At 37.6% G+C, this 25,387-nt stretch overlaps 1 protein-coding gene across 1 annotated transcript in view; it reads left to right on the top strand.

The window, feature by feature from the left end:
- Window positions 1-22,613, top strand: part of Fap (fibroblast activation protein alpha) — a 76,168-nt gene extending 53,555 nt beyond the window's left edge. Inside the window, exons 19-27 of the mRNA XM_059258840.1 lie at window positions 3,937-4,035; window positions 4,496-4,565; window positions 5,319-5,513; window positions 10,047-10,101; window positions 18,533-18,632; window positions 19,743-19,807; window positions 20,308-20,380; window positions 20,653-20,726; window positions 22,273-22,613. Coding sequence (XP_059114823.1) covers window positions 3,937-4,035; window positions 4,496-4,565; window positions 5,319-5,513; window positions 10,047-10,101; window positions 18,533-18,632; window positions 19,743-19,807; window positions 20,308-20,380; window positions 20,653-20,726; window positions 22,273-22,377 — 836 coding nt within the window. The 3' untranslated portion in view covers window positions 22,378-22,613. The remainder of the gene's footprint in view (window positions 1-3,936; window positions 4,036-4,495; window positions 4,566-5,318; window positions 5,514-10,046; window positions 10,102-18,532; window positions 18,633-19,742; window positions 19,808-20,307; window positions 20,381-20,652; window positions 20,727-22,272) is intronic.
- The last annotated feature ends 2,774 nt before the right edge of the window (window positions 22,614-25,387 follow it).

Here is a 25,387-nt window from a genome sequence, read left to right as displayed (position 1 = left end):
CTTCCTGAATGTTCTACGACCTTCAAAAACAGTGCAAGGTTGCCACTCAGTGGAGAGCAAATATCCAAACACATGAGCCTATGGGGGAAACATTTCACATCCATACCGCATCATATGCTTATCACAAATATAGGTTCTCAGAGATTCCAGTCCAGTAGAGTTGGAACTATACTTTTGAATCTATACTTTTGACAAACATCTAACACCTATTTTATGGCAGATTCTGTGCACTACATTTTTTTTAGCTTTTTTTCTTTTTTTAAACCATTAACCTTTTCATTTCACACCAGCAATCTTTATTCAGCAAATATTGAGCACTTACTAGATTAAGTCTTGTATTATACGAGGTACTATTTCTTTAAAATAACAGATGCCAGATTGGGCATTACTCCTGCCCTCAAGGAGATTAGAGATTAGGGGGTGATGTAAATATGGGAGCAGACAACAGTGAAAAAATAAAATGTAGGGCTAAGAGAAAGGACATGCAGGAAACATGAAAGCACAGAGGCAGAGTCTGGGTCTGGGTTACTTCAGGTAGGAAATGTTTCCTAATGGTATCCATTAAACCTGAGATTCTTGAATACAAAAGGCATTGATATTTTTGGATGGTTGGTTTGGTGGGTGGATTGAAATGTTTGCTTTTTTACTCACAAAGTACTGACTGTGGAGAACAGATCTTTGAGGAGATGATGAAATTTGTTTTGAATATTGAGTTTAAAGTACTGACAGGATATGCAAATCGAGCCGGTTGGCCTATGGTGACTTACTTGATTTGGGAATCTGAATATCAAAGCAGCAGTTGTACTGAAGATGATCATTAAGGTGTTGTTAGTTTATGAGAACTTGGTGTCTAGGGCCTTGGGAATGGATGAGATGGGAAGCTCATAAAAAGTGAGCCTTGAGCAAAACCTTTCAGAATGCCATTACTCAAGAAGTGAAGAAACAAAGCCTGTTAAACAGATCAAAGAGAAAAACAGGAGGTAAACAGCCTTGAAATGGGCATGGGGAAGGGAGAGAAAGGGTCTCCAGAAGACACTAGTACACAAATGGCAAAGATACAATGACAACTACCTTTTAAGGCCCTTTCTAGAGAACAGTGGAGGAGGTAACAAGATTAAAGAGAGGTTGGACCTGCATGGGAAATTAGTGGCTGTTTGTTTGTTTGTTTGTTTGCTTTGACAAAGCTACCAATACTTCCAGGGCATATGTCTTTGAAGAGAGTAGAAAGGTAGGATACTAGCTGGGAACAGTTAATGTTTTGTAAGACGATAAATATTTGTTGAAGGTTGATTGAAGAAATTATGAGGCTAAAGGGGGTTAAAGAATGCTATGCACAACACGTGGCATGTGTCTGTAACCCCAACACTTGAGAGAGAGAGAAAGTGGGGGGATCAGAAGTTTCAGACTAGCCTTGGCTACATACATAGCCTGTACCATACAAGACCCAAGAAATAGAAGAAGAAAGTCCCTGAGAAACTGGGAAGGGGTGGGGTCCAGAACAACAGGAAGAGTTTAATCTCTTGTCATGGGAAAGGAAGAAGAGCTTGCTGGTAGGTTTGTGAAGGTTTGAAAGCCTTCAGGAAAACAATGGACTTCATTTCCCTTGCCAAGAGGAAAGTAAAAACAGCAGATTATATTTGAATCAGATACTATGGAAACCCGGAAGAGCTAACACTTAACACTAAGGGCCTATTTAGAATCAGTTGCTTTGGGTTCTCATTAAACGAAGTAACTGAATGACCTCACTTACAGCTTTCCCACAGATTCTTCACAAAATTTAATTAATATGAAATACAGCATTTTATATGACAAACAAAAATCAAATACAAGATCTATCACTTTTAAAAAATCAGTTCGGTTTCGTCATAATACAGTTCTACAAACATATGGAGTACAGACCCCATATCTGATACCAGACCCTCAGTGAGCTCAATGAGTAGTAAGTACACAAGGATAAGGGAAGGGAAGAAAGAATATGTTCCAGACTGTACCACCCCTGACAAATCGATGGCTTATAATATACAACGGCTTATAATGTACAACGACAATGGAAGAGTCCAGATGTCGTTTCTCACTCTTACCATAGCCTAGGAAATTCTATTTGTGTTTTAAGAGGTAGAAGAACTTCTTGTTCACTATTCATAAGAATACAATCTAATGACAGAAGTATTGATTAGCTTTTCAATCAACCCTGATACTTCATTAAGTCATAAAATTTAAAGGTTCAATAATTAACAACAGAATAGCAATAAAGTTAAAAATCATACGATATGATAACACCTTCTATTTCCTGTACCTGTAAGTCAGATAACAAAAATAGGAATCAATGAGTCCATCACCCCCTCTATAACCTTGTCTCACTCAGAGTTCGCTTCTTCTGGAGAACTCTACATACATACTCCACACAAGGGAAAGGGGGTGGGGGCTGGATTCACTTAGATTTGTGCATTTAACTTTTGTGAGTTTTAACTTCTATTATGTCACAAGTATTTCTTTTTTGATGGATTACCCAAAGCTAATGTGAAACTTATTATGTCTTTTATGTAAATCATATCCAAAACATTTCTATGTGTGCTAAGATTAAATATAACACGATCTGGAGCAAAATGCCATGAGCACACGAAAACAGAGAGCTATACGGGAAGTGGTTTGGCAAACAGGGTGGTTGTAAGTCTCCAGTTCACTGTCTTCAGTGACCACTTTTCAAAAATGAATATAAACAAAAGTCTTCAGGACTTATTTTGTGGCAATTACCATATTTCACAAGTCATCCACTTCTCCATTTCACATTAAAAAGAAATCTAGCTACATATTGTATGAAAGACTAATTTTTCTCATGAAGATGATAGTATCAAATTAAAACTTATTTTAAAAAGCTTTCTGAATATAAACCCATTGACATGTATTGCCAATATATGACATTCAGAGGATCGACTGATTTATTCCATTTGAAACTAATATTAAAATGTGAAATGTAACTGAGCTCAAGTATGAACAGAAGCTTTTGTTCTGTTCTGAGGGAGGGTCTTGGGCTATAGACCAGGCTAATCTCGAACTCACTTCTGTGTGATCAAGCTTGCCTTGAACTCACAGAGATCCTTTTTTCTCAGCCTCAAAAATCACTAAAATTATGGGCAGGATCCATCACTTATGACTATAAACAGCATCTTTTAGGTTGTTTTTCAGATATGAGACAGAACAACACTGTGTATTGTTTTTTCACTAAGATATGTGACAATTTTGGGGAAAAGATTTTTGAAACACAGCAATTTGTTTTCAAAAAAGGGAAATTTCTATGTTAATCAAATATAACAGGAAAAGGTTAAGATACAAATATAAAAATCTCAGAAATGATGTTTAACTCCTCATACTGAATCCATTGGGTTTACAGTCATATCACCATTTCACCTAGGTGGGTCAATGATCCATCCCTTTAGTCAACTTTTAAAGAAATATCACCTATTCAGGTACATGGCTTCAAATTGAAAAGTACAGTTGGATATGGGAAAACGTGACCAAATTAGCATTGTTGCTTTTATGTTTCTGCTCAAAATGCTGGAAATGGGCCTTTTGTTTGCTGGTTTGGTTTTTTTGAGACAGGGTTTTTCTGTGTAGCCCTGGTTGTCCTGAAACTTACTCTGTAGACCAGGCTGGCCTCGAACTCACAGAGATCTGCCTGCCTCTGGCTCTCGAGTGCGCCACCACCACGCAGGAAAATGTTGGAAATGTTAGGGGCTATAAGGATCACTAAAGGACACTGATAGAAATGTGACGTCATCATACACTGATATATGCACTAATGGCTGCGTTATGATTACCAACATGAGGTTCCTTTAAGACCCTTAGTCACTTCAGGGTCACCCATACACTGAAGGAATTTAAGAAATTATTTATGCAGCTAATATTAACTAATGATGAACATGATATTTTTTGAAGAAATACAAATACTGGAAGAAAACAAGGAATTGGAGAATGCTTTGAAAAATATCCAGCTGCCTACAGAGGAAATTAAGAAGCTTGAAGATGGTGAAATTAGTAAGATCTTTTAAGAACTTCTCACATATAGATGTGAAAGTGAACACTTCTTTCACTTAAAAAAATTACTGCGTAAATGTTATAGTACAAGCCATGTGATATAAGCTCTCATTTAAAATAACGTTTCTGTAACAATATTTAGTTTTGTTAAACATTATAATATGATTGTACATACAGTTGGTCATCTACTTTTTCATAGCGCCCTCCCAACAGTAACATTTAAAAACAGACATTATCTAATTTTAATTTTAGAATATATGATTCTAAAATGAAAATTATTTTGAGATTTATAGTCATTTGCAAATTAGACCTGAAATATGTAACTAAATCAATTTAAAATATGTTCTTAATTCTTAATGATTTACTTGCTATGGGTCGCTTTGATGATGAGTATTGTTAAAGAAAATAAATGATAGCATACATGTGATGAAATAATTATTCTCTTTTTCTGTTTCCAAAGCTTTATGGTACAAGATGATTCTTCCTCCTCAATTTGACAGATCAAAGAAGTACCCTTTGCTAATCCAAGTGTATGTAATATTTTCTTTAGTGTAAAAACTATTTACTGAAAATATGTTGGATGAAATACACATTTATGAAATAGAAAGAACCATTCTCCTTGGTAACAGTTCCTATTGATGCTGTTTTTATATATTCCCCCAACTAATCAGAGTAAATAAAATATGGTTATTTAAAATAGATCGAGGGAGTTTTGAGATTTGAGATGGACTTGCCTGCATTTGTTGTGTTGAATTTCCTTGGGATGGCAAATTGCCGAATGTGTCAGAATACCTTTGAGATAGAGAGATTGCAGCCAAAAAAATAGTGTAAATCATCTTAACATCTTATGTAATTGAGTTAGAAATGAAATAAAGGAATGGAATACATTTAGTGGAATCACACCCAAAATCAGTGCTGACCTACACACAATTTGCTTAAAACACCATGCATTTTTTTTAGTATATCTTATGTCTGCTTTTAGCAAGTGGCAGGTGGCAGAAATGACGAAAAACCCACACATATTCCTTGAAATGCCAACCCTAGATGTATCCGTTTTGGGGAATAGGAGAGGCTGTGTCCCAAAACAACTTCCTTGTAGCAAACCTCTGGGGAAGCCTGGTCTTTTCTTGATTTAGAGCCAGCTCTAATGCTATTGATATTGGAATTTTTATCACATAATTGGTCTGGGAATTGTCAGAGTCAGTGCTAGGCTGCTGTGGGAAAGTGGGTTTTATAAAAAAAAAAAAAAAAAAATCCAGAAATTATTTTTTATTTTCCTTTAGGTATGGTGGCCCCTGCAGCCAGAGTGTAAATTCTGTATTTGCTGTTCATTGGATAACTTATCTTGCAAGTAAGGAGGGGATAGTCGTTGCCTTGGTGGATGGTCGAGGCACTGCTTTCCAAGGTGACAAATTCCTGTATGCGGTGTATCGAAAGCTGGGTGTGTATGAAGTTGAGGACCAGATAGCAGCAGTCAGGTGAGCACCTTCTCATCAAACTGTCCCCACACAACAAGTGTAGCACAATCGCAGCACAAGTTCATCCCAGGACCCCTGAGCATGGCAGGTGTGTCCTACCATTGACCTATATGCCTAATCATGCTTTCAATTCCTAATGACTTGGTTCTTTTGGGGTCTAGTTTCCTGACTAGGAACAACATTGTTATTAGTTATAAAGGGATCTTTTGGGCCGAATATGGGGAGATTTGTTCTTGAAAAAGGGCTAATAAAAGTGAAGAAAAATTCTGGGTAGAGGCAAGACATTCCAATGCACTTTTATTTGTTACCATGGCTCACATTTGGAAAAGCAAAAAGAAAAATATTGCATAACTTTAGTGATAATCTTCCATAAGTCAAATATCTGAATGTATTCAATCATTGTCAGTCACACTCTATAATTCATACCTCCATCATACTACATGTTCTAGGTGTTGGGAATTCATTTGTGATTCAACTTGCTGTCATTTTTTTACTGTACTAGCATGAAGGTATATGCCAATTTTCATTTGACAAAAAGCTCCTGCTTTTGTATAATAGAAGTAATATTAAGAAAATATTCAGAAGGAAGACAGATCTAATTTTTTTCTCGCTCAGCTATATTTTTAACCACAATTTACGGTCCTATTGTCTTTCTTGAATCTTAGAGAATGTTGTCAGTAAAACTGCTACTGTACTAGGGACACGCTACAGGATTTCCCTGGACTCCCATTACCATAGTGTGAGTAGGTGAAGCTGGTGAATAAGAGTTTATCAGTCTGGAAACTACTGGCTATCTGGCTGGTTGCATTCATAGATACAAATGATTTTTTACATGCAACAACTTATGATTGACCATTGATTCACAAGAAAGGGCAATTTAGAAAATTCACTAGCATATATCTTTTATCCTCTTAGTGCTAGTTTTATTAGCAATATTGGTCAACATATACAAAAGAGATTATATTTAACAGCTAAGATGTAGGCCCCAGACAGCACTTTTTTTTGTATTTCTGACTCTAATAAAAGCAGAAAAGTTTAGATTCCTATGTAAGCAATTTTAAGAATAGAAAGACAATCATCACTCATTGTATTCCAATGTTTCTTCCATTAAGTGAATAGTCATTTATGTAGAGATGAAGTGTGTTCAATTAAAGCAGTCAATTGTAATATAACATAGTAAATTAATGATTAAATTGTTAACCAGCATAAAAATCTATAATTAACCCCTCACTTCTCAGAGGCTGTGCAATTCTCACTGATCCAGACTTTTGACGTTTTTACTATTAATTTATTTGGAAGAACTTTGTCCAGTGGAGAAATGGTTCAAAATGAACTCCACTGGGGTAGCAGAGAACTTTGTGTTTTGCTTTTGTATGTTTGTTTTTATTTTTATTTTTGCAGTATTGGAAGCCAAGTCCAGGACCTTGTAAGTATTAAGCAATCACTTACCCACTGAGCTAAATCCTCAGCTTAGTTTTTCCAGGCTTTCATGTGCCCTGTCAAGAGTATAAACACATTTGTCAGCCTTCTAGCTTTAATTCTTCAGGTGTTTTGTTAGAGGTACATCTTGAGTCTTCATTATTAGTACTTAAAACTATGCAAAACACCAAAAGAAACATAAACCAAAGACTTCACAAAGGCATGGAGATAAAAATTATAAACCATTGTTTCTTCATTAAGTTTTTCCCAAGGTTGATAGGCCTCGAAGGGTGTTTGTTTTGGCTTTTGCTTAAAATGATCATAATCATACAGTCCACCACCAACAAAATATGTCATGGTACTTAAGGCATTGCATCAGAAATACAGTACTCAGCAAGAAATGAGTTCTTAATGTCCTCTATTGAAGGAAGTAAAAGCACAGATCTGAAGCCCATACATGGATCTTAATGAAAATTGTTATTTCTAGCATTCACTATAGAGAACACAGAGCTATAATTTTTACCTTCTATCAATTTCGCATTAATACCAACACATAAAAGAGGCCTTTGAACCTGATCCCTAGAAAACGAAAAAGCTAAAAAAGAGGGAATAATGATGATACTGATGGTGGTTCAGCTCCCTGTCTCTCTAAGAAGTGTTGTAGGAATGAGACACCACACACGTGACCCGAGGAAATGGGTTTCTTGACTGTGACTGTCAAATCACCCCAGAACTGAAATTGTTTCCCTGGAATCTCTTATACAGTTTGACATAGGTGAATTATCTACATGTGAACAGAAAACCGTAACATGTGTGTCTGAAACAGCAGTAAAATACAAGTCGAGCCAAGCTAACAAATTTAAACAACGTGAAAAATGGAGGAAGAATAGGCTGATACAACCTCGTAGCTTGTCTGTGCATGAGAACGTCTCTAAGGAGACAGATGGTTGTGAGTTCACCAACACGGGTGAAAAGGGAACATGATTTCTTCAGGCTCCATGGAAAAATGCCACATCTAAGAAAATCATAAAATTTTAGAGATTATAGGGTCATCTCCACACACTTAGAGTCTATTCGACATTGTTTATATTCTCGCAGTTCTAGTTTTATGTAATTTAAGGGTTAACGGTGAAGAATTGCATGAGAAAAAAATATATTATCACACTTACAGATGTTGTCAAAAGAAAATTTCTCAAATAGTATAATTGATCACTAGGATTCAAGACACACTTAGCCGAGAGTCATTTTAATGTGGAAAAAAATAATGTGAAGTTCAGCTCAACCTCTAAGATGAGAAAAACATCTGACTCGTTTGTTGCTACGTCTGTGTTGATTAAACCATATTATCAATTCTTTCTGATAACTTTCCAGGAAGCTTTGGAGATTTTGGAAGTGAAATTTATAGAGCCTTGTTGATCTCAAAAGGCCCATATTATCTAGCTAACCTTTAACCTAGTCCTGCCACATTAAGTGTTAATGTTTCATTTCCATGTCAACCACCACACTATCATTTCCTGTAAATGTCATCCTTTCAGAAGACACCTAGGAAGGGCGTGGATAAGAATTTCCTGCTCCCATGTATCACCTGTTGTTTGCTTTGTGCCCCAGATGCAAGGCAGTATGACTGTTAGCTTCTGGGAGATCATAAAATCATGAGCAATTTTATGGCTCAGGACCGTCTTCCAACACCAGGAGCCAGACTTCTTTTTTCCCTTTTTTTTTTTTTTTTTTAAACAAGAAAGTGAACCTTCTTGTCCCTCATTTGGGTTTTGAAATTTGTGGGAGAATGGGTGAAGGGCCACATATTTTTGCGTATCTGTTCGCTTTCCCTTGATCAGCTTTCACACAGGTAGCAATTTTCCATTCGCTACTCCTCCGTTTCTTCCCTGTACACTCAGTGTCCTTCAGAATTCGTGTCGGGTAAGCTGTGACTAACGGGGCCTCTTCCCATCTGTTTGTCCCGGGCATTTGCCCAACTCCTCAATGCGTCAGAAACGTGCATGCTGAGTCGATGTAATGAGAGAAATGGTTGCTATAAAATTCTTTTAAGTAACTCTATGGAGCTGGCAAAAAGGGCTCAGAGGTAGAGAGCAAGCATAGTCTACCTAAAGACTTGGGTTCAATCCCCAACACAACAAAAGAGAAGGAGAAATTCATTTATTCAACTAACAGAAGACGCTTGTGTTCTACTTCCGAAGAACTCATGAAAAAGCCATTCATAGAAACCAGAGACCACACCGCTGTATTTTCTGGGGCTCTCACCTTGGATCCCTCCCTTCCACCTGCTTACTGTGGTATTCTCTAGAGCCCGCCCACTCCCATCACACCTTCTTTCTCTTTTGCTTCTTCTTCTCTCTGCTTCTAAAATTTTCTTGATGCTTTATCAACCCATTTCTCCAAATAAGTCTAATTTTCTCTGGAATACTGGAGAATTGAGGTACAAGTGACAGGCATACATTGCTTTGTGCTGTCTAGAGGTTTCCTGGGACTTTTAAAAGTTATTTTTCTTATAATCCATTATTCCCAAAGAAAAGAGTATTACCAAAAGGTTTTGACAATGTGATGGAGCCAAGCAAATCATTTCAACATTTTAAAGGATACACATAATTGTCCATACCATGGTAAATTGGGGGGCTCCTGTTCATGAATGACAAGAAGGATGGATTTTTCTCTGAATAGGACTTAAAATCAAAATGATGGTTAACAACAACTAAGCAAATAAGGTGATACAAATTTAATAAAAACTGAATCAGCATTGAAACAAAAATCCTTTCCAAGACCCAAGGATCTGGAAATTTGGTACTTCTCAGTGGAGTCATTGTGTTCCAATGGGGCAATCTGAGGACAGGCTTTGAAAACACAATTCAAACACTGGGCCTGAGGGGCCTGAGATCACTACAGATGAAGAACAGGGCCTAAGATGATCCTTTTATTCTCTGCAGAAAACATGATAATATTATTTTAATTATTTGTAAATGTAGCCTTATTATGCACGTGTTTAAACAAAGAAATGGAGCGTTTCTATTAAATCTTTGGATTAAATATGCTTGTGTAATGAAGTAAATGTCATGTGTACACAATTAAAATTCTAAAATTTTTTCTCTTTCACTTTAGAAAATTCATAGAAATGGGTTTCATTGATGAAAAAAGAATAGCCATATGGGGCTGGGTGAGTTGTTTTATAAGTTCCCTGCCTGTTATTCGGTTTGGTAATCCTCATTTTCTGAAGTGTTCGCTTAGAAGGTTTTTTATGAAATGTCAGTGTTGCAACATAATTTAATCTGTCAATAGAAACAGTCAATTTGGATAATAGCAGCTCTGAAGTGGTGGTTTTAAGTGTTTGTTCCTTTCTTTAATTCAATTCATTCTTTGTATAACAAATGAACTCATAACCGACACATTTTTACTTAATTTTTGGTGCTAAATTATAGCATACTAAACTGAACTATGCCTATCAAAGGTTTGGTTGCCTCTCCGATTTGGGGATTAATGTTTATTGTATGTTTTATATTTCATTTTAATGAAAAGCTAAGCTAAGGTTTGAAATGATAGGAACTTTCAGTGTAGAAATTGCTTAGTATCTAACTCAGTGTAGCCCTACCAGGGCTATTAGATATTTCTCTTTGAGGACAATCAGATTCTCCTAGTAGACCCAATGTGAACTTCTGCTAATTTGAAGAAAAGTGTTCTTTGGTTACCTAGCTATTGGTCACGGAGATGACACTCTCCCACATTTGAGGACTGATGTATTTATTGAAAATAAACACAAAACTAAGTGGCAGGAGTTACTAACTGTGGGCAATGAAGCCACTAGATGATCTAGGGAGATACTGAAGAGAGTTTAGGTTTGCCCATTATAAATTATGATAATTACCTTTCAAAGAAGTTTCCCTGCTTCCCTTTTTTTGGTCTGAGTTTGTACATTTGAAAGTCAGTTTGCAGTTGGTTGTGCTTGGGTTGTTTTTCTTGGCTGTTTTCTGAGAGAGGCCTGCACAAGATGGAGAGAATGAAACACAGCATTGAAAGGAATCTGCAGGACCCTACTCGACTCCCGGCTCAGTGACCAGATGAAGGGCTGTTAGGAATTTGGAGAAAGTTGTTATTTCAAGCCACTTGGTCCTTCTTAAAACTATCAAATGTTAAGTATCTAAACAGAGTGAGATTGAAATGGGTAGAAACAAGTGAAATACTTTTATAGGGGAATAGTTCAGATAAGACCTTTCCTACCATCCATTTTTGTGAGATTCCTAAAGCAAATTTTTGACTGAGTCTCATTTTAAACAAATAATGTATATAATCATTAACCTTTTGCTTAGAGTTATGCTTTGATTTTGCTTTGGCTCTGAGTAACCATAAGCTAGAACTTTCCATTTCATTTATAGAATATGGTTATGTATTAGTTTGGTAGAGACTCTTCTACGTGAGATGATTGAAAACCCACACATCACCCAACATCACATCCATGTCAGCCCAGAATCCTTCAATAAGAGACTCTTACCATATCGGATTCTGTAAATGCCATCAAAAGAAATAGTATATTAGTCTCCCTGCACTGCTTACTTTCTCATGTGGCAGTGACCATGAAGCAGACTGGGAGAGCATGTTTGAAAGAAGAAAGCAATGAGTGGATTGCCAATGCCTGCCATGCCTGAGTAGATCCCAATCATCTGGAGGAAACAAGATGCAAAGAGACATAATATTAAGCCTCATTTTGTATAGGTTCTTCAAGTTTTGGACAACTCCGTTCTTATTAACCCATACGTCTGACCTCTGACTCATCCATCCCTTCATCCTTGTAAATTATCATTATATCTCAACTAGATCCTGTGTTAAGCAATCTATTTTATTTTTTTAGACAAAGTCTCATGCATCTCGGCTTAACTTTCAACTTACTATATATTCGAGAATGATCTGGAACTTATGATCTTTCTGACTCCACCACCCAAGTGCTGAGATAACAGACATGCACTACTTTTCCCAGTTTTATGTGGTATTAGAGATCTAACTTGGTATTCACGCATGCTAAACATGCACTATACCAACAGAGCCACATCCTCAGCCCTCATGCTAGGTTCTTTATGGATCAAAGGGTGAATAAGTTATAGATTAGACCCTCATATGGAGGAAGAGAATACAAAAGCAATGGCTTATCAAGAGATATAACTCATTGTACAGAACAACAGAAAGAAAAGTCATTCATTGTGGCTGTGAGAGCTAATGGTGATGTCAGAAATGAGTCAGTATCTTTGATAGGCAAAAATAGCTTAGTAAATGGGCATTCCAGAATGTGAAGACCACATTTATCCTGGTCTTGATTAAGCAAAGAAGCGTGTGTGAGTTGGTTGAGAATACATTAAAACTTTGAAAGTCTAAGGAATCACGAAGAAAAGTTTGGAGATAGGTCAGGAGAAGTAGGCCATCAGATAACAAGAGCCTGTTAGACCACATGAAGGGGAATGTGTGTGGCTTTTGCATTCTGCGCCTCTGTGATCATAGCAGTCTATAAGTTTTCTAAATGTTAGTATGTTTCTGAGTGTGGCCTTAACCCATCCATCAACACTCTGTAGGTCATTGAGCAAACGCTGTGGTTTCGAAGATGGTGATGGTTGGCCACTTACATTCACTTTTCTTCTAAGTCTTATATTTCAGCTGCTTACCAGTCATCTCTCCTTCAGGAGATGACTTTCATAGGCTTCGAGCTTTATTTACTCCAAACTAACCTTAAAAAAGCCTTCCTCATTATTAAAGACCTTCATCTACTGAGTCATCCAAATCAGAAAGCTCAAAAGAGTTACTTCTTACTTTAACCTCTCCCTGAGCCCAACATTCTGTTGATTAGTGAGTTCTTTTTCCACTTCTAACAGCTAAGTAGCTACTGCCATCCTCAATGACCTTGTTTGATTTCAATTTCTTCATGAGTCATTAAACCAGAACTTCTCAAATGTAAGGTATGTATCACCCAAAAAGCTTGTTAAAACAGTTTCCAGATCCTTACAACCAAAGAGTCTGCTCAGGCTCAGAGTTTGCATTTCTGACCAGATTCTAGGTAATACTGGTGCTTTGGGTCTATGATCTCAGGTTGGACAGTTTCTAATTAAGTTATTTTAATTGTTTCTTAACTGTCAACTTTAGTCAGGCCTCACAAACTCCAATGTTGTTTAAAATATTGTCATTCTAAGGCTTTTTGTTTGTTTTTTATTCTTTTACAATTTTATATATGTATACAACAAACTTTGGTCATTTTCATCCTCTTTCATTTCCCACCATCTTCCTCCAAAACCTTTTCCCAACAAGCCTACCTCATGCTTGCAAGCCCTTTGGGGCAATTTTGGTTTTGTTTTTTGACTCACTGATTTTTATGAAGTTTACTTGCATGAGCATGAGTTGTGGGCAAGTATTTACTAGGATATAACACTGGCAATATTTCAGTGGCTATACCACTAAATAAAATTACTCCCCTCCCCCAGCAATTATTAACTGCTGAAAATCCCACAGAGGGTTAGGTTTCATGAATCCCTCTTCATGTATGATGAAATGTTGACAGACCCAGTCCTGTGCAGATCTTGTTCGGGTTCACCACAGTTACTTTGAGACCATGAACACACTGTCCATGTCAGCAATTTATCCCCATCCTTGGTTTCTTAAATCTTTTCTGTCTTCTCATCCAGTCTACAATGTTCTCTGAGCCTTGAAGGAAGTGATATAAATGGCACTTATTTGTCTTTATTCTCAGAACTTGTGAATCTCCACATTAATTATTGCCCACTCCAAAAGAAAGCTTCTATGACAAAATATGGAGAGCCATGCAAATTTGTGGGCAGAAATATCATTTTTAAAGCCAAGTCAGATAACATGTCCATTTAGCAAGACAACAGTTGTAGAATCCACCCTTTGACCTTAGTCACATTCTCTTGAGCAGGCCTAGAGAGTGGAATGAGCCTCAAATCAAATCAGAAGATTGTTAATTCTGTAATAGTCATTCCTCTGTTGTACAAAGGGAATGCATTACCTAGCTGGTCATTGTTATAGTGAAAAACAATTTTTAACATGTTATATTTCTACTTACATATTCTTTAGGGTCCCATTGTGCCCACAATATAAATAAAGAATACGTAGTCTTGTATACAAGGCCCTTGGCAACCTCACTCCTGCTACTTTTTCAATCTTTTTTCTTCCAGATTTTATAAGTAGCCAAACAATGGCTGTACTTTCCTGTCCCTATGGTTTTACAAACTTCCTGGTAACACTTCCACGCACTTCTTCCATTACTCACCCTTTCCTCTCTCTAAAATGGAAAACTACTTGTTCCTGAAGACCCAGCTCAATGTAACAACCTTTGTGTTGCGGTAACACTTTGTACTCTTCTTATAGTAACTGGCATGCTTTATCAGGCTATTGGTTTTTCCCACAAGTATTCAAGTTATTTATGAGAATGGATTGTATCTTTTTTCCTCAGTCTTTTTTTCTCAAATGTTTAATAAAATATGATGCCATGTCAAGCATCTCTGATATTTGGTTAAACTGAATTTAATCCTATACCTTAACATTCCCCCAAAATTTGTCCCACTCATATGAGGATTTTTTTTTTCAGGAAAATATTCTATGGTCTAACAGTTTGGGAAATAGATGTTTATTTACAATAGTGTGTTTAGGCCCCATGGAAGACTAGTAAAGAAACTGTTAAAAAAAAACCTTTAACACTAATATATTTTATTCCACAATTATTTATTCCTTCTTTTTCCTTCAACACTTATTGACAGTATGAAAACAGATATTTTCATGGACATCTCTATGAGAAGTGCTATTGTTGTTAATAATATTACTGTATTAGTGTCTTAGAAAGACAATGTCATAAAATAGAAGGTGGTCTGAGGATAGAAAGGGGGCTAGAATGTTAACACTAGACACAGATTGCAAAGGCCTGCAGGAAAGCAGAGAGGCGGGCATTGGAAAGAGGCCATAGTCTTTTCCCTTACAGACGAATAAGTCAGAGCCTATTGGAAACTGGAGATGAGAAGGAGGAAGTCATTAAAAATGACCATAATGGCTGCTCAGGTGTTACTGTTGTGTATCAGGAAGGAAGGTATCTTCTCCTGTGTAATATTAAGTATTTCTGTGGCCCATCAAATAGGTCATGCCCAATCCAACAAATACTATTTACAATTGGTTTGTAAATAGCTTCAAAATCCTACATTTTCTTCCAAGATACGGTTTTTGTTTTTGTTTTGTTTTTAAAGGAGAAAGAGGCATTTTCAACACTCCTTTTCATTAACTGAATCATATAACCAAAGATTTACAGCTCTCATTTTAGGCAGTTGCTAAATATCTGCTATGTCTCCATCATGGTGTTTAAGAAATTCCTGTTCGTTGTAGTGATTCCTGATGGGGATGATTTTGTGCTTGGGACATTTGGCAATACTTAGAGACATTTTAGGTTTTTACTCTAGAGAAAGGCTATTCACATGTGGGGCAGAGAATGGGGTGAGGTTGAAATGCTCAACATTGTTCCAGAAAACTTATATCATCAATAGTGCTAAAAATCTTGACTGCAATGATAAACTGAAGCAATATTCGTATTGTTCAGGAGCAAGGAGAGGTTTGCCTAAACTATTAGAAAAAGCAGCTACATTTTCAGGATTTGCTTTGTTAGGAAGGACCTAGCCAGGTGGTGTTGAATAGGCATCAGTGCATTATTTAATCTTAGTTCCTTGTTCTTGCAGTGACTAATTATGAGCAATTTGAATTGCTATGTGAGGACGATGTAAATGTAGAATGAATACACTTCTAATGAGAGATCATGTTAGACTATATTATTTCTGCCAGAAGAGCTTGCCCTGGTGTGGGAAAACAGGAAATGTCATGGGTTGCTGAGACAGGCCTTCAGGTTTGAGCCCCAGTTCTGGTTTTTACTGACTCCACAGCCACTGAAAATTTACTCTGAGCTACAGCTACTCCATTATGAAATACATCCGCAGTTTCTTCCCATGGTCACTGAGGGGATCACAGGAGATAACAATGGAATCCTATTTTCAGTAAATATTTATCCCTCCTGTATATAAGGCCACTTTTTTCAGTGTTGGGAATAGATCCTTAAACAAAATAAACAAAACTCTCTACTCACAAAGTTGGAGAATAGTGGAAGAGAAAGTAAATAAGTACAATACAAAATGTTGAGAGATGATAAAGGATATTTAAAAAGTACAAAATAAAACAAAAAAGGAGGGTAGTGAAGGGCTAGTTAACCTGCATGATTAGAGTTCTTTGGAAGTTACATTTGAGTTAAGACCTGAAGCAGAGAGAATAAGGTGTGAGGACAGGTACTTCCTGGGGAAAGAGCTATCCAGGCAGAAAGTAACAGCATTTGCAAATGTCCTGAGGCCAGCTCCCATTTCCAGAGCTCAAAGAACAACAAGAGATCCAAGGAACAAAGTGGGAGAAAGGAGGGGCATGGGGGGAGGGGACTGGATGGGTAAGGATGGGACAGAGGGTGTGGGACCTCAAAGAGCATCTCAGTGAACTCCTGGGCCAGATAAGCGTTAGCTAGTTATTGTTATTGCTGGTTGGAAAAATGTCCCAATGCATAAGATAGCTTAAATAAGAACATCCATACCCCTGTTTAAAATTCTGTGCCCTTCCAGGAATGATTTTAAAAGCATCCTTCATTTAAACAAAATGGCAAGGCATCTAAGTGCAAAGGACACAATTCTAGAATTCTCTTGGCCAATCTGCTCTGTGGGTTCTTTTCTTACAGCAGCCACCCACTTTGCCTAGGAGCCCGCACTCCTGAGAGAGCACAGAAAGTCAATGTGTTTTTTTTTCTCTCCCCTCTTCATTTCTACAATAGGAATAGCTTTTCCAAACCACCCAGGCAGTTACAGCCTGAATTTCTCATGTGGTACTATAGATACAGTATGATTTTGCTATCACTAATTCCTAGACAATATTTGTATTCTATCTTAAAATGGAAAAAAGTCTATTTAAACATGGTCCTATAACCTAATCCTGAGTTAGTACATATTAATAATGTCTAAGGTTCTGAACACAAATGTTCAAGAAGATTTTTGTAGTAGAAATTTCAATGTCATGCCACTTTATCCTCTGCTCTTGAACGTGGAGAGGAAAGGTCATATCCAATGTTATTATTTTAGTAAATGCTCTTTTCCAATTAAATCATAAACAATAGTATTTAATGAAGCTCTCAGGTTTACTCTGCTCTCATTTGAAATTAAAATTAAAGAGGGAGGAGACCCTTTTCATCTAGGAGCAGTTCCTACAGTCCTACTAATTAAAGCAAATTATTTTCATAAGTGAAATTTCAAATCATATAGAGAATTTCACTTACCAAAGTGATTTTAAAACCCAAATGTTCCTTCTGCTTTTGAAATATATTTTCCCCTATTAAAACCTAGTTTAGTTCTCCTCCAAATATAATAAAAAGAGGCCATGGTATAATTGGAGTAGCCTATTTTATTCTGGGTTTTGCAGCCAAAGGCCCTCAATAAAATTCCCCAGAGATGGAAACATAAAACCACAAACTACTTAGAAGATTCTTCATTTAACTGTTGAATTCAACACGATTCTTAGCTAGCCTTCCAACTCCTTATATTTCACGGGTTAAGAATGGGCCCACTTGCCCCTCTTTGCTCCAACCACGCCCCATCCCTGTCTAAAGACTCATCTCCTGTGAACATTGCTTTTAGTCCATATTCCAGGGGACAACTTAGTCCATGTTCCCAGGGGAGCATCTCTTCCAAGCATATCTGTACAGGCAAGATTTGCTTCCCCAGAGGAAATGAAACCCCCTTGTGATATCCTGTTTGTTTCTTCACATTTTTGAAAAGAGTCACTAGCCAAGTCACGTGGAAGTTCTGTGTGCAGGGTGAAACACCCCCTGCCCCATTCCTTGAGGAAAGAACTCTGTGAAGACCCAGACTACTCCCAGCTCTGCCCTTCCATCTATCTCCATTAGTGTTTCTTTACATTCTTGTGAAATGGGAAAGAAGAAATGTGAAGTTGTGAAAGACACCAACAGTTATCCTTCTTTTGAGCTGCTGTGTCAGAATGCCTCGAAACAGCATGTGTAACTAACTACACAGCACCAACTCCAGCCATGCCCTCCCTGGTAATGAAGGCAGTAAAAACGGAGCTACCAATTCTGCCTCACAGGACTTTTGTGAACTTGAGAAAGTATCATACATTTGCATTTGGAAACAGTTTCCTTTTCCTGTACGTCTCTTTCCAGTAGAAGCTTGGGGGGGAGGGGTGTTTGTTTGTTTGTTTGTTTGTTTGTTTTTTTAACAAAGTCCTAGTCAGAAAGATCTAAAAAAAAAGGGGGGGGGGTTGTGTTTTTTATAGAAACCATGTAATTACATTTATCTCTTAAACTTTGCCTACCCTGTTTTCAGGGAGTTTGTTATGATCAGGACCTTAACTTTTTCCTGATTTATCAGAGATAAAATTACTATTGGCGCTTGCCGCTGAGGTGCTACTCTACAAATACCCCCAGCTCTCCTCCATCTTTATTGTGAGTAGATTCGCTTTAAAAACACAGAGAAGCTTCTGAGCATGTCCGGAGCTGACCAATAACAATGTCTCCACAGTCCTACGGAGGTTATGTTTCATCCCTGGCCCTTGCATCCGGAACCGGTCTTTTCAAATGTGGAATAGCAGTGGCTCCTGTCTCCAGCTGGGAATATTACGGTATGGAAACATTTCATAAATGTTGCCATGAAAACATTTAACACATAATTACTCTATATTTGAGGTTGCTAGGAAAACAAATTATGTGGTAAAGTTCACCCCAGCATCACTGGGGAAAAACATCATCTATAAACGAGGTTGTTCATGTAACCCATTATTATTTTGCTGTAACCACCTTTAGTGGTTAAGATCTCTTCAAGATCTTAAGAGAAGGATTCTTCAGAAATCCAGTATATCTTATTTTGTCCCAGAAACTTTGAGCCCCTGTTGAAAGAAATCTTTAACACCAGAGCTAACTCTGTTTTTGAAGGCACATAACTCCAGCAATGATGGCTTTTAAGCATATCTTTTGCAAAATCAGGCTGGGGGCCAAGGAATTCACCTTCACACTACAGTTGTGGAGCACAGCTCCTTTATTTCACAAGTCAGAAAAAAATACACGTGTGTGGAGTGTGTGTGTGTGTGTGTGTAGTTGGGAAGTATGCATTTCTGTGTATGCCTGTTTTCATGATTAACCTCAATACAGAATGATTATTTGAAAATAACTCTAATAATTGTGCAAAAAATTAAAAAAAACAGCTTTTTCTAGACTCTCTTTCCCATGCTGGGGTAAAAATGAGATATTCATGCCTTACAAGGAATCTTTCTTTATTCAGAAAGGTAGGTGTGTGTTTGTGTGTTTGAATATGTGTGTATGATGTTGAGCCGAGTAAATATGGGAGACACATTTCCATCCCAGATGCAACAAGATACCAGTGAAGGGACCAGAGGTGGTGGATTTTGCAGTTTATTTTAAAATATAATGAGGCCGTTCCCATCTCAACATTCCCCCAAGGAAAGTATGTGAAGAAGCTTAAGAGCAGCCTGTGAAAGGAAATGCTTAGATACTCATGTTTCTATAATTTTCTACATTGTTTCTCCAGCCTCACTGAGGTGAGTTACCTAGAGGACACCTTCACTGAGGCCAACCATGATATCAAGTAAAACAAGAGCATGCCTCAAAAGCTCCACATGGGAGGACAGGGGCACAATTACTAATGGAGGAGTTATGTAAGGTAGTGAAATGACATGTATAAAGTGGAAATAACATATTCTGATGTATTTTCATAGCATCTATCTACACAGAGCGATTCATGGGCCTCCCAACAAAGGATGATAATCTTGAGCACTATAAAGTAAGCATTTCCCATTGCATCTAGGTCACTAATTTATTTCAAATGTGTTAAGTAATTTTAAAACAGTGATTCAGAGTTTTGCAGATTCAGTTCTGGATCCCCAGGCAAAAATTATGATCTTTTGTTAACTGGAAAGCATCACTAGAATGAAATTGTAGTCTTTGGGGATTCTATTCTGTCACCATCCTCCTTTCCCTAACCTCCTTTTCCTCATCTCCCCTCCCCACCCCCAATGCCTACACAGCTTGAGCGGGCATCATTTATGCCTAAGGTCTCACTCATATGTAACATATGACACATAAACTTTCAGTTTTTCAAACTAAGAATCAGATGGAAGTAATGCAAATGATGATGAAAATGTGTTGCTCTGACTCTTAAATATTTATCAACCAAAGCAATACATAATTTCAGTATTGGTGCGAAGTCCATTGCACAATGATTTAGCTAGTTTTCTATTAGAACTTGCAGCAACTAAAATGTTAATTTTTCTTCTTTTCCAGAATTCAACTGTGATGGCAAGAGCAGAATATTTCAGAAATGTAGACTATCTTCTCATCCACGGAACAGCAGATGGTGAGGTTTAAGCAAGACTCTTACACATAAAAATACTGAGCCAGCATCACTTTGTTTAAGAAACATTAAGCATCTTCCTATGCCTGTGCTCAGGGTCAGTACCTAAGAGTCAGGGACATTTCCATATCTGAGCGTGATCGCTCGCTGCTGACAATGTCAGATGCATGACTAGATAATTGTTGGTGTTCATTTCCAGGCAGAACATTGTCACTCTAGGCTTTCTGGTGTTTAGCAGCACTTTAACTCTCTCTCCCTCTCTCTCTTTGTTGCAGATAATGTGCACTTTCAGAACTCAGCACAGATTGCTAAAGCTTTGGTTAATGCACAAGTGGATTTCCAGGCCATGGTACATGATTCTGTTTTATCCTTGTTCATGGCCTTTGGCCACCAAACTAAAAGAAAGGGGTCTTACATATATATATATATATATATAGTTATTTATTTGGTAAAACCTGAAAACACAGCTGGTGAGTAGAGAAAGGAGCATATTAGTAAATGAATCCTGGACTTTTTCTGAATCTTCTCAAGGGCCGGAGGTAAGCCCAATCACTTATGTCATATAAAATGACCGGAATCATATAAAATAAGGTAATTTACAAGATTAAACAGCTCAAATATCTAATGGTTCTGCAGTCCTGTGTGCATAAGTGTAGGTACATCAAGAGTTCCTATAGAACCTAGGAGTCACAGAGCAGCTAAAAGGTTCTGTTTATTCAGGAAGAAGCATTTGCAAAATGTTACCAGAATCTCAGTGAATTTCCACAGTTCCATTCAGTTAGAGAAACAGTTGATCTGTGTGTGCTCAGTGCCTGGCACATGCATTCCAGGTTGCAAGAAGAATGCAGAATGGGATCAGAGGAGCAATAAGGCCCAGAGTGAGAACAGTCCTTGGTAGCCTCGGTTTCCTGGCTTCAGTAAATGTTTTTTCTCCCTCAATTGCTTCTGTTGGACAGGACTTCAGGAGGGGAGGTCCTTAGCTTTTAGAAGTTTATATTTTTAAAATATAATTTACAAGAAGTGAGATGAGGTCTTTATGGCCTTTGTTTATTGGGACTTTCTAAAAGAACTTAGTAAATTTATAGCATTACATCATAACCTTTGCCACCCTTATGCAATGAAAACAGTAATCCTACTTGAATCTCTCCAACAATAAAGTATAAAGTTATGTTACATCCCCTCTTTTTTCTTTTACAATGATATGTTAAAGTCCTATAAAAGGTATTTATGGGCCGGGCAGTGGTGGCGCACGCCTTTAATCCCAGCACTCGGGAGGCAGAGTCAGGCGGATCTCTGTGAGTTCGAGGCCAGCCTGGGCTACCAAGTGAGTTCCAGGACAGGCGCAAAGCTACACAGAGAAACCCTGTCTCAAAAAACCAAAAAAAAAAAAACAAAAAATAAAAAAAAGGTATTTATAGTTATATGTGATATATTACATGATGGATTTTTCTGAAACAGAGAATTAGATTTATAAGCCAAAAGCCTCATTGAACTTTTGAGCTACCATGATCCTAAGGAAAATTAAATATAGTGTTTTTACATTTCACATGAAAAATCAAAGTACCTGAGAACCCAAGTAACAGACCTAATGCACCAGTTTTGGGACCCAAGACTCTCAATTCTAATCCCCAGGATACTGGTCATTAAAACAGCTCATCCTTTAAGATGTTAAACCTACAACTAAAGAATATAAAACAGTACTGGATGTTAATAAGAACTCTACTTTTTCCTGCTCCAAATGTTTGCATGCAAACGATTGTATTTATTCAAGGGTTCCTAAAAGAGTCTTCCAAAAGTATTAGGAAACATACTGTGATTTTAGAGCACAAGAAAGCCAAAGCTAGACATGTTTTGTAGCTCCAGGAATGAAGCGTGGTTCTTTCCTTTTGTTGCAGTGGTATTCTGACCAGAACCATGGCATATCATCTCGCGGATCCACGAACCACTTATATATCCACATGACCCACTTCCTCAAACAATGCTTTTCTTTATCCGACTGAATCAACATGGGTATTAGCCTATACCCCAGTCTGAAAGCTTCACGTGGATGACTTGGACTGTGAATATTGTAAAGGCTGCTGATAACTACAGAGGGCTCAGAAGTTCAAGCTCAATATTGTTTACATTTTCTTATACTCTGGGAAAGAAGAGGAAAAGGGAGCCACGTGTCTCACTTTGGACACAATGTTTTATCTCTTGTTCACTTTGGGGGAAATAAAGTCAGAAGCTCAAGTTATGTCATGTCGTTTGTGTGCACTAATTTCGGGCTGTGTGCTCTACTGTGGAAAATGCTTCTACAGGAAAAATACATGACTAGTATGGTGGTCATAGATGAGGATAAACTAATGCCGTTTTGGGGTTTTGTAATGAGAACCCCAAATACTGGGACAAATAGCACAGAGTACAGAAAGGCACAGTGAGATGTCTGCACTTTCTGCTGTCCCTCCAAGAAATCTTTATTAACTTTAATTTCAAAGATTTTCCCCAACATTGCCAAATGTGTTAGGTAAGGATAAAGACTTTTGGTTCAAGGCTCCTTTTAAGAAATACATTAAATCTGCGAGTGATATTACTTTGAATTTCTGTAGAATTAGTAATAAACTCTACCTTAGATTACTAAGTTAAACTAACAAAACTAAAATGGACAACAATCTCTAAACAAGGAATTTTTTTTATCTATAAGAGCTCTCTGAAGTTTTACACTCTAAAGTTCATTTCAAAGACCAGAAAGCTACAATGACTATCGTCAATTAGAACCTTTGGGTAGCTTACCATCTATCTCTGTGATTGCCTTGGAAATTAAAAAGAGCCATACCAGGATACTAGCAGACACATGGGAATGAATTGGAAGCAGTCCCTAAGCCTCTGTCTGGAGGGCACTTCATTTATGTTTCCCAGTTTTGGATTGCAAATACCCTGGGTACTCCACCTCTACCCCAAATTTAAGTCTTCCTTTCTGGTTACAGGTTCCGTGTCCTCAAAGCCTCTTCTCATTTTTACAGTTGAAAAAAACAATCCAAGCGAGGAATAGGTGCTTGAAGGTTCACAGGTCACAGTATTTTCTAGATTTTTCAGACACTTCTCATCCCCAAAACCTTTCTACTACCCAGTCTTGAAACCCTCTCCCTTCACACAGTCTTTCCTCCCACAGAGACAGGACTGCAGAGTAGATACGAGCTGGAAGGCACTTTACACATCCAGAAGACTGTGTCTCAGCACACAGAGTGGCTGATGTGCTGGGCCACAGAGAATGCTAGTCCCTGAGTTTCAGTCCTCCACAGCACAGTCTCTGAAGCAAGCCCAGAAGGGTCTTCATTGTTTCCCAGCTTGGGAGAAGAGAATAACCAGCAGGCATTTCCTAGCAGTACTCTGCCTAAGAGTTACAGACAAGATGACTAACAGAAATCTTACATCAACAAGTTTCACCTTCTTGTGGGATTTGAAAAACCAGTTTCTATATTAACATACAGAAAGTAACTTTGAGCCTCAGACCTTTGCTTCTGTGCTCACAGAAGTGACTTCCAAAAGACAAATGCAATCAGGTCATTTCCCTACTTAGAAATATCCAGGGATTCTCCCAGTCTACAAAAGAATCTTTAACCTCAACTGCACGGCACATGGACACATGGAGCCTTTGACAGTCTTTCCCATGCAGATTTTTCCTCACCTTACTCCGGTCATCAGTCTCCATAAGACCTGAATTTCTCCTAAGATACCATATTCCTTCACATCTCACCACGCTGTGAAAATTTAGTGTCGCCACTAACCACTTGTGGCTATCTTGATTTAAATGATTAAAAATGAGATGACATTAAAATATAGCACTTTAACCATACTCGCCACGTGGAGTAGTAAGTACCATGAGAGACACTGTAGACACAAGTTACTTACATCAGCACAGGAAGCAGTAATGAACAACCATACCCTAGAGCCATGTCCATGGCCTGAATCCTACAACGTATTATAACAGAGAAAGCTCACCAGCAGTTTATTAAATTTACACCTCTATACTTATGGGAGACAGAGGTTTCCTGCATCACTTTTAATGGAGCTTAGCCTGACCCCCTAGGTAGAAGCATCTAGGTCTTCCCTGGGGCTTTTATTGTATATGTTCATTCATTGACTGGTTCATTCAACAGACATTTGTTGAATCTGGCTGTGTACCAGACATTGCAATACACTGGGGAGCGAAAGGCAGGAATTTGACTAGAAATTCTTTAATATTTACATTTTATTCTGCCTCACTAGATTATCCTTTGGGCTTGGAAGAGTAGAAGGACTGAAAAGGACAATGGGAGCTATTTTAAGTAGAAAATGCCCAATTAAATGGATACTTCTAGAACATTGTACCTCTTTTCTTTCAAAAAAGGAACACAGTAATACTTCTATTTTTTTATCCACATTTTACTCTGGGATGTATTTGAAGAGGGATGTCTCAGTGTTACAAAGTGCACATTACAAAGTACCCACCTAACACAACCAAGAGTTTCATCAGTTCATTCATTAACAGATGCAAATCACTATTTGATGTACTATGGTGACTAAAAGAAAAACAAAACACTCATACACAATAAGAGGAAATCATAGAAGTATTTAAAAAGATAATCTCAATTTCCCCACTGTGGTACTGGCCCTCCAACCACTTATAAAGATTTCAAAGTTTTAAATGATAATGTAATATTTCTTAGAGAGAGTGAGGAAACAGAAGCAGGTGCATGAGAAATTTGGTTAAACTTAACACAAATGCAGGAACTTTCTACTGATGTTTTAATAAAAAAAAAAATCTACCTCGGAGTACAAAGTGTATTATTTATTTCCTTCAAGGAGCATGTACTGACTCTCTGTGTTGGCATGGTGTGTGTACTTCAGGGGTTACAAAGATGAATGTATGTGACAATTTCTCCATTTGTAGGCTGTTTCAGGAAAGGCGACTTAACGAATCTGATTTTCCCAACATTTAAGCATTTTTTCAGAAGCTGACAGATCTTTATGCAAATGTTGTTGCCAAGC

The sequence above is a fragment of the Peromyscus eremicus genome, chromosome 4, assembly GCF_949786415.1.
Source record: "Peromyscus eremicus chromosome 4, PerEre_H2_v1, whole genome shotgun sequence".
Lineage (NCBI taxonomy): Eukaryota > Metazoa > Chordata > Mammalia > Rodentia > Cricetidae > Peromyscus > Peromyscus eremicus.
Note: the sequence above shows the minus strand (reverse complement) of the source record. Positions and strands in the feature narration are given on the sequence as shown.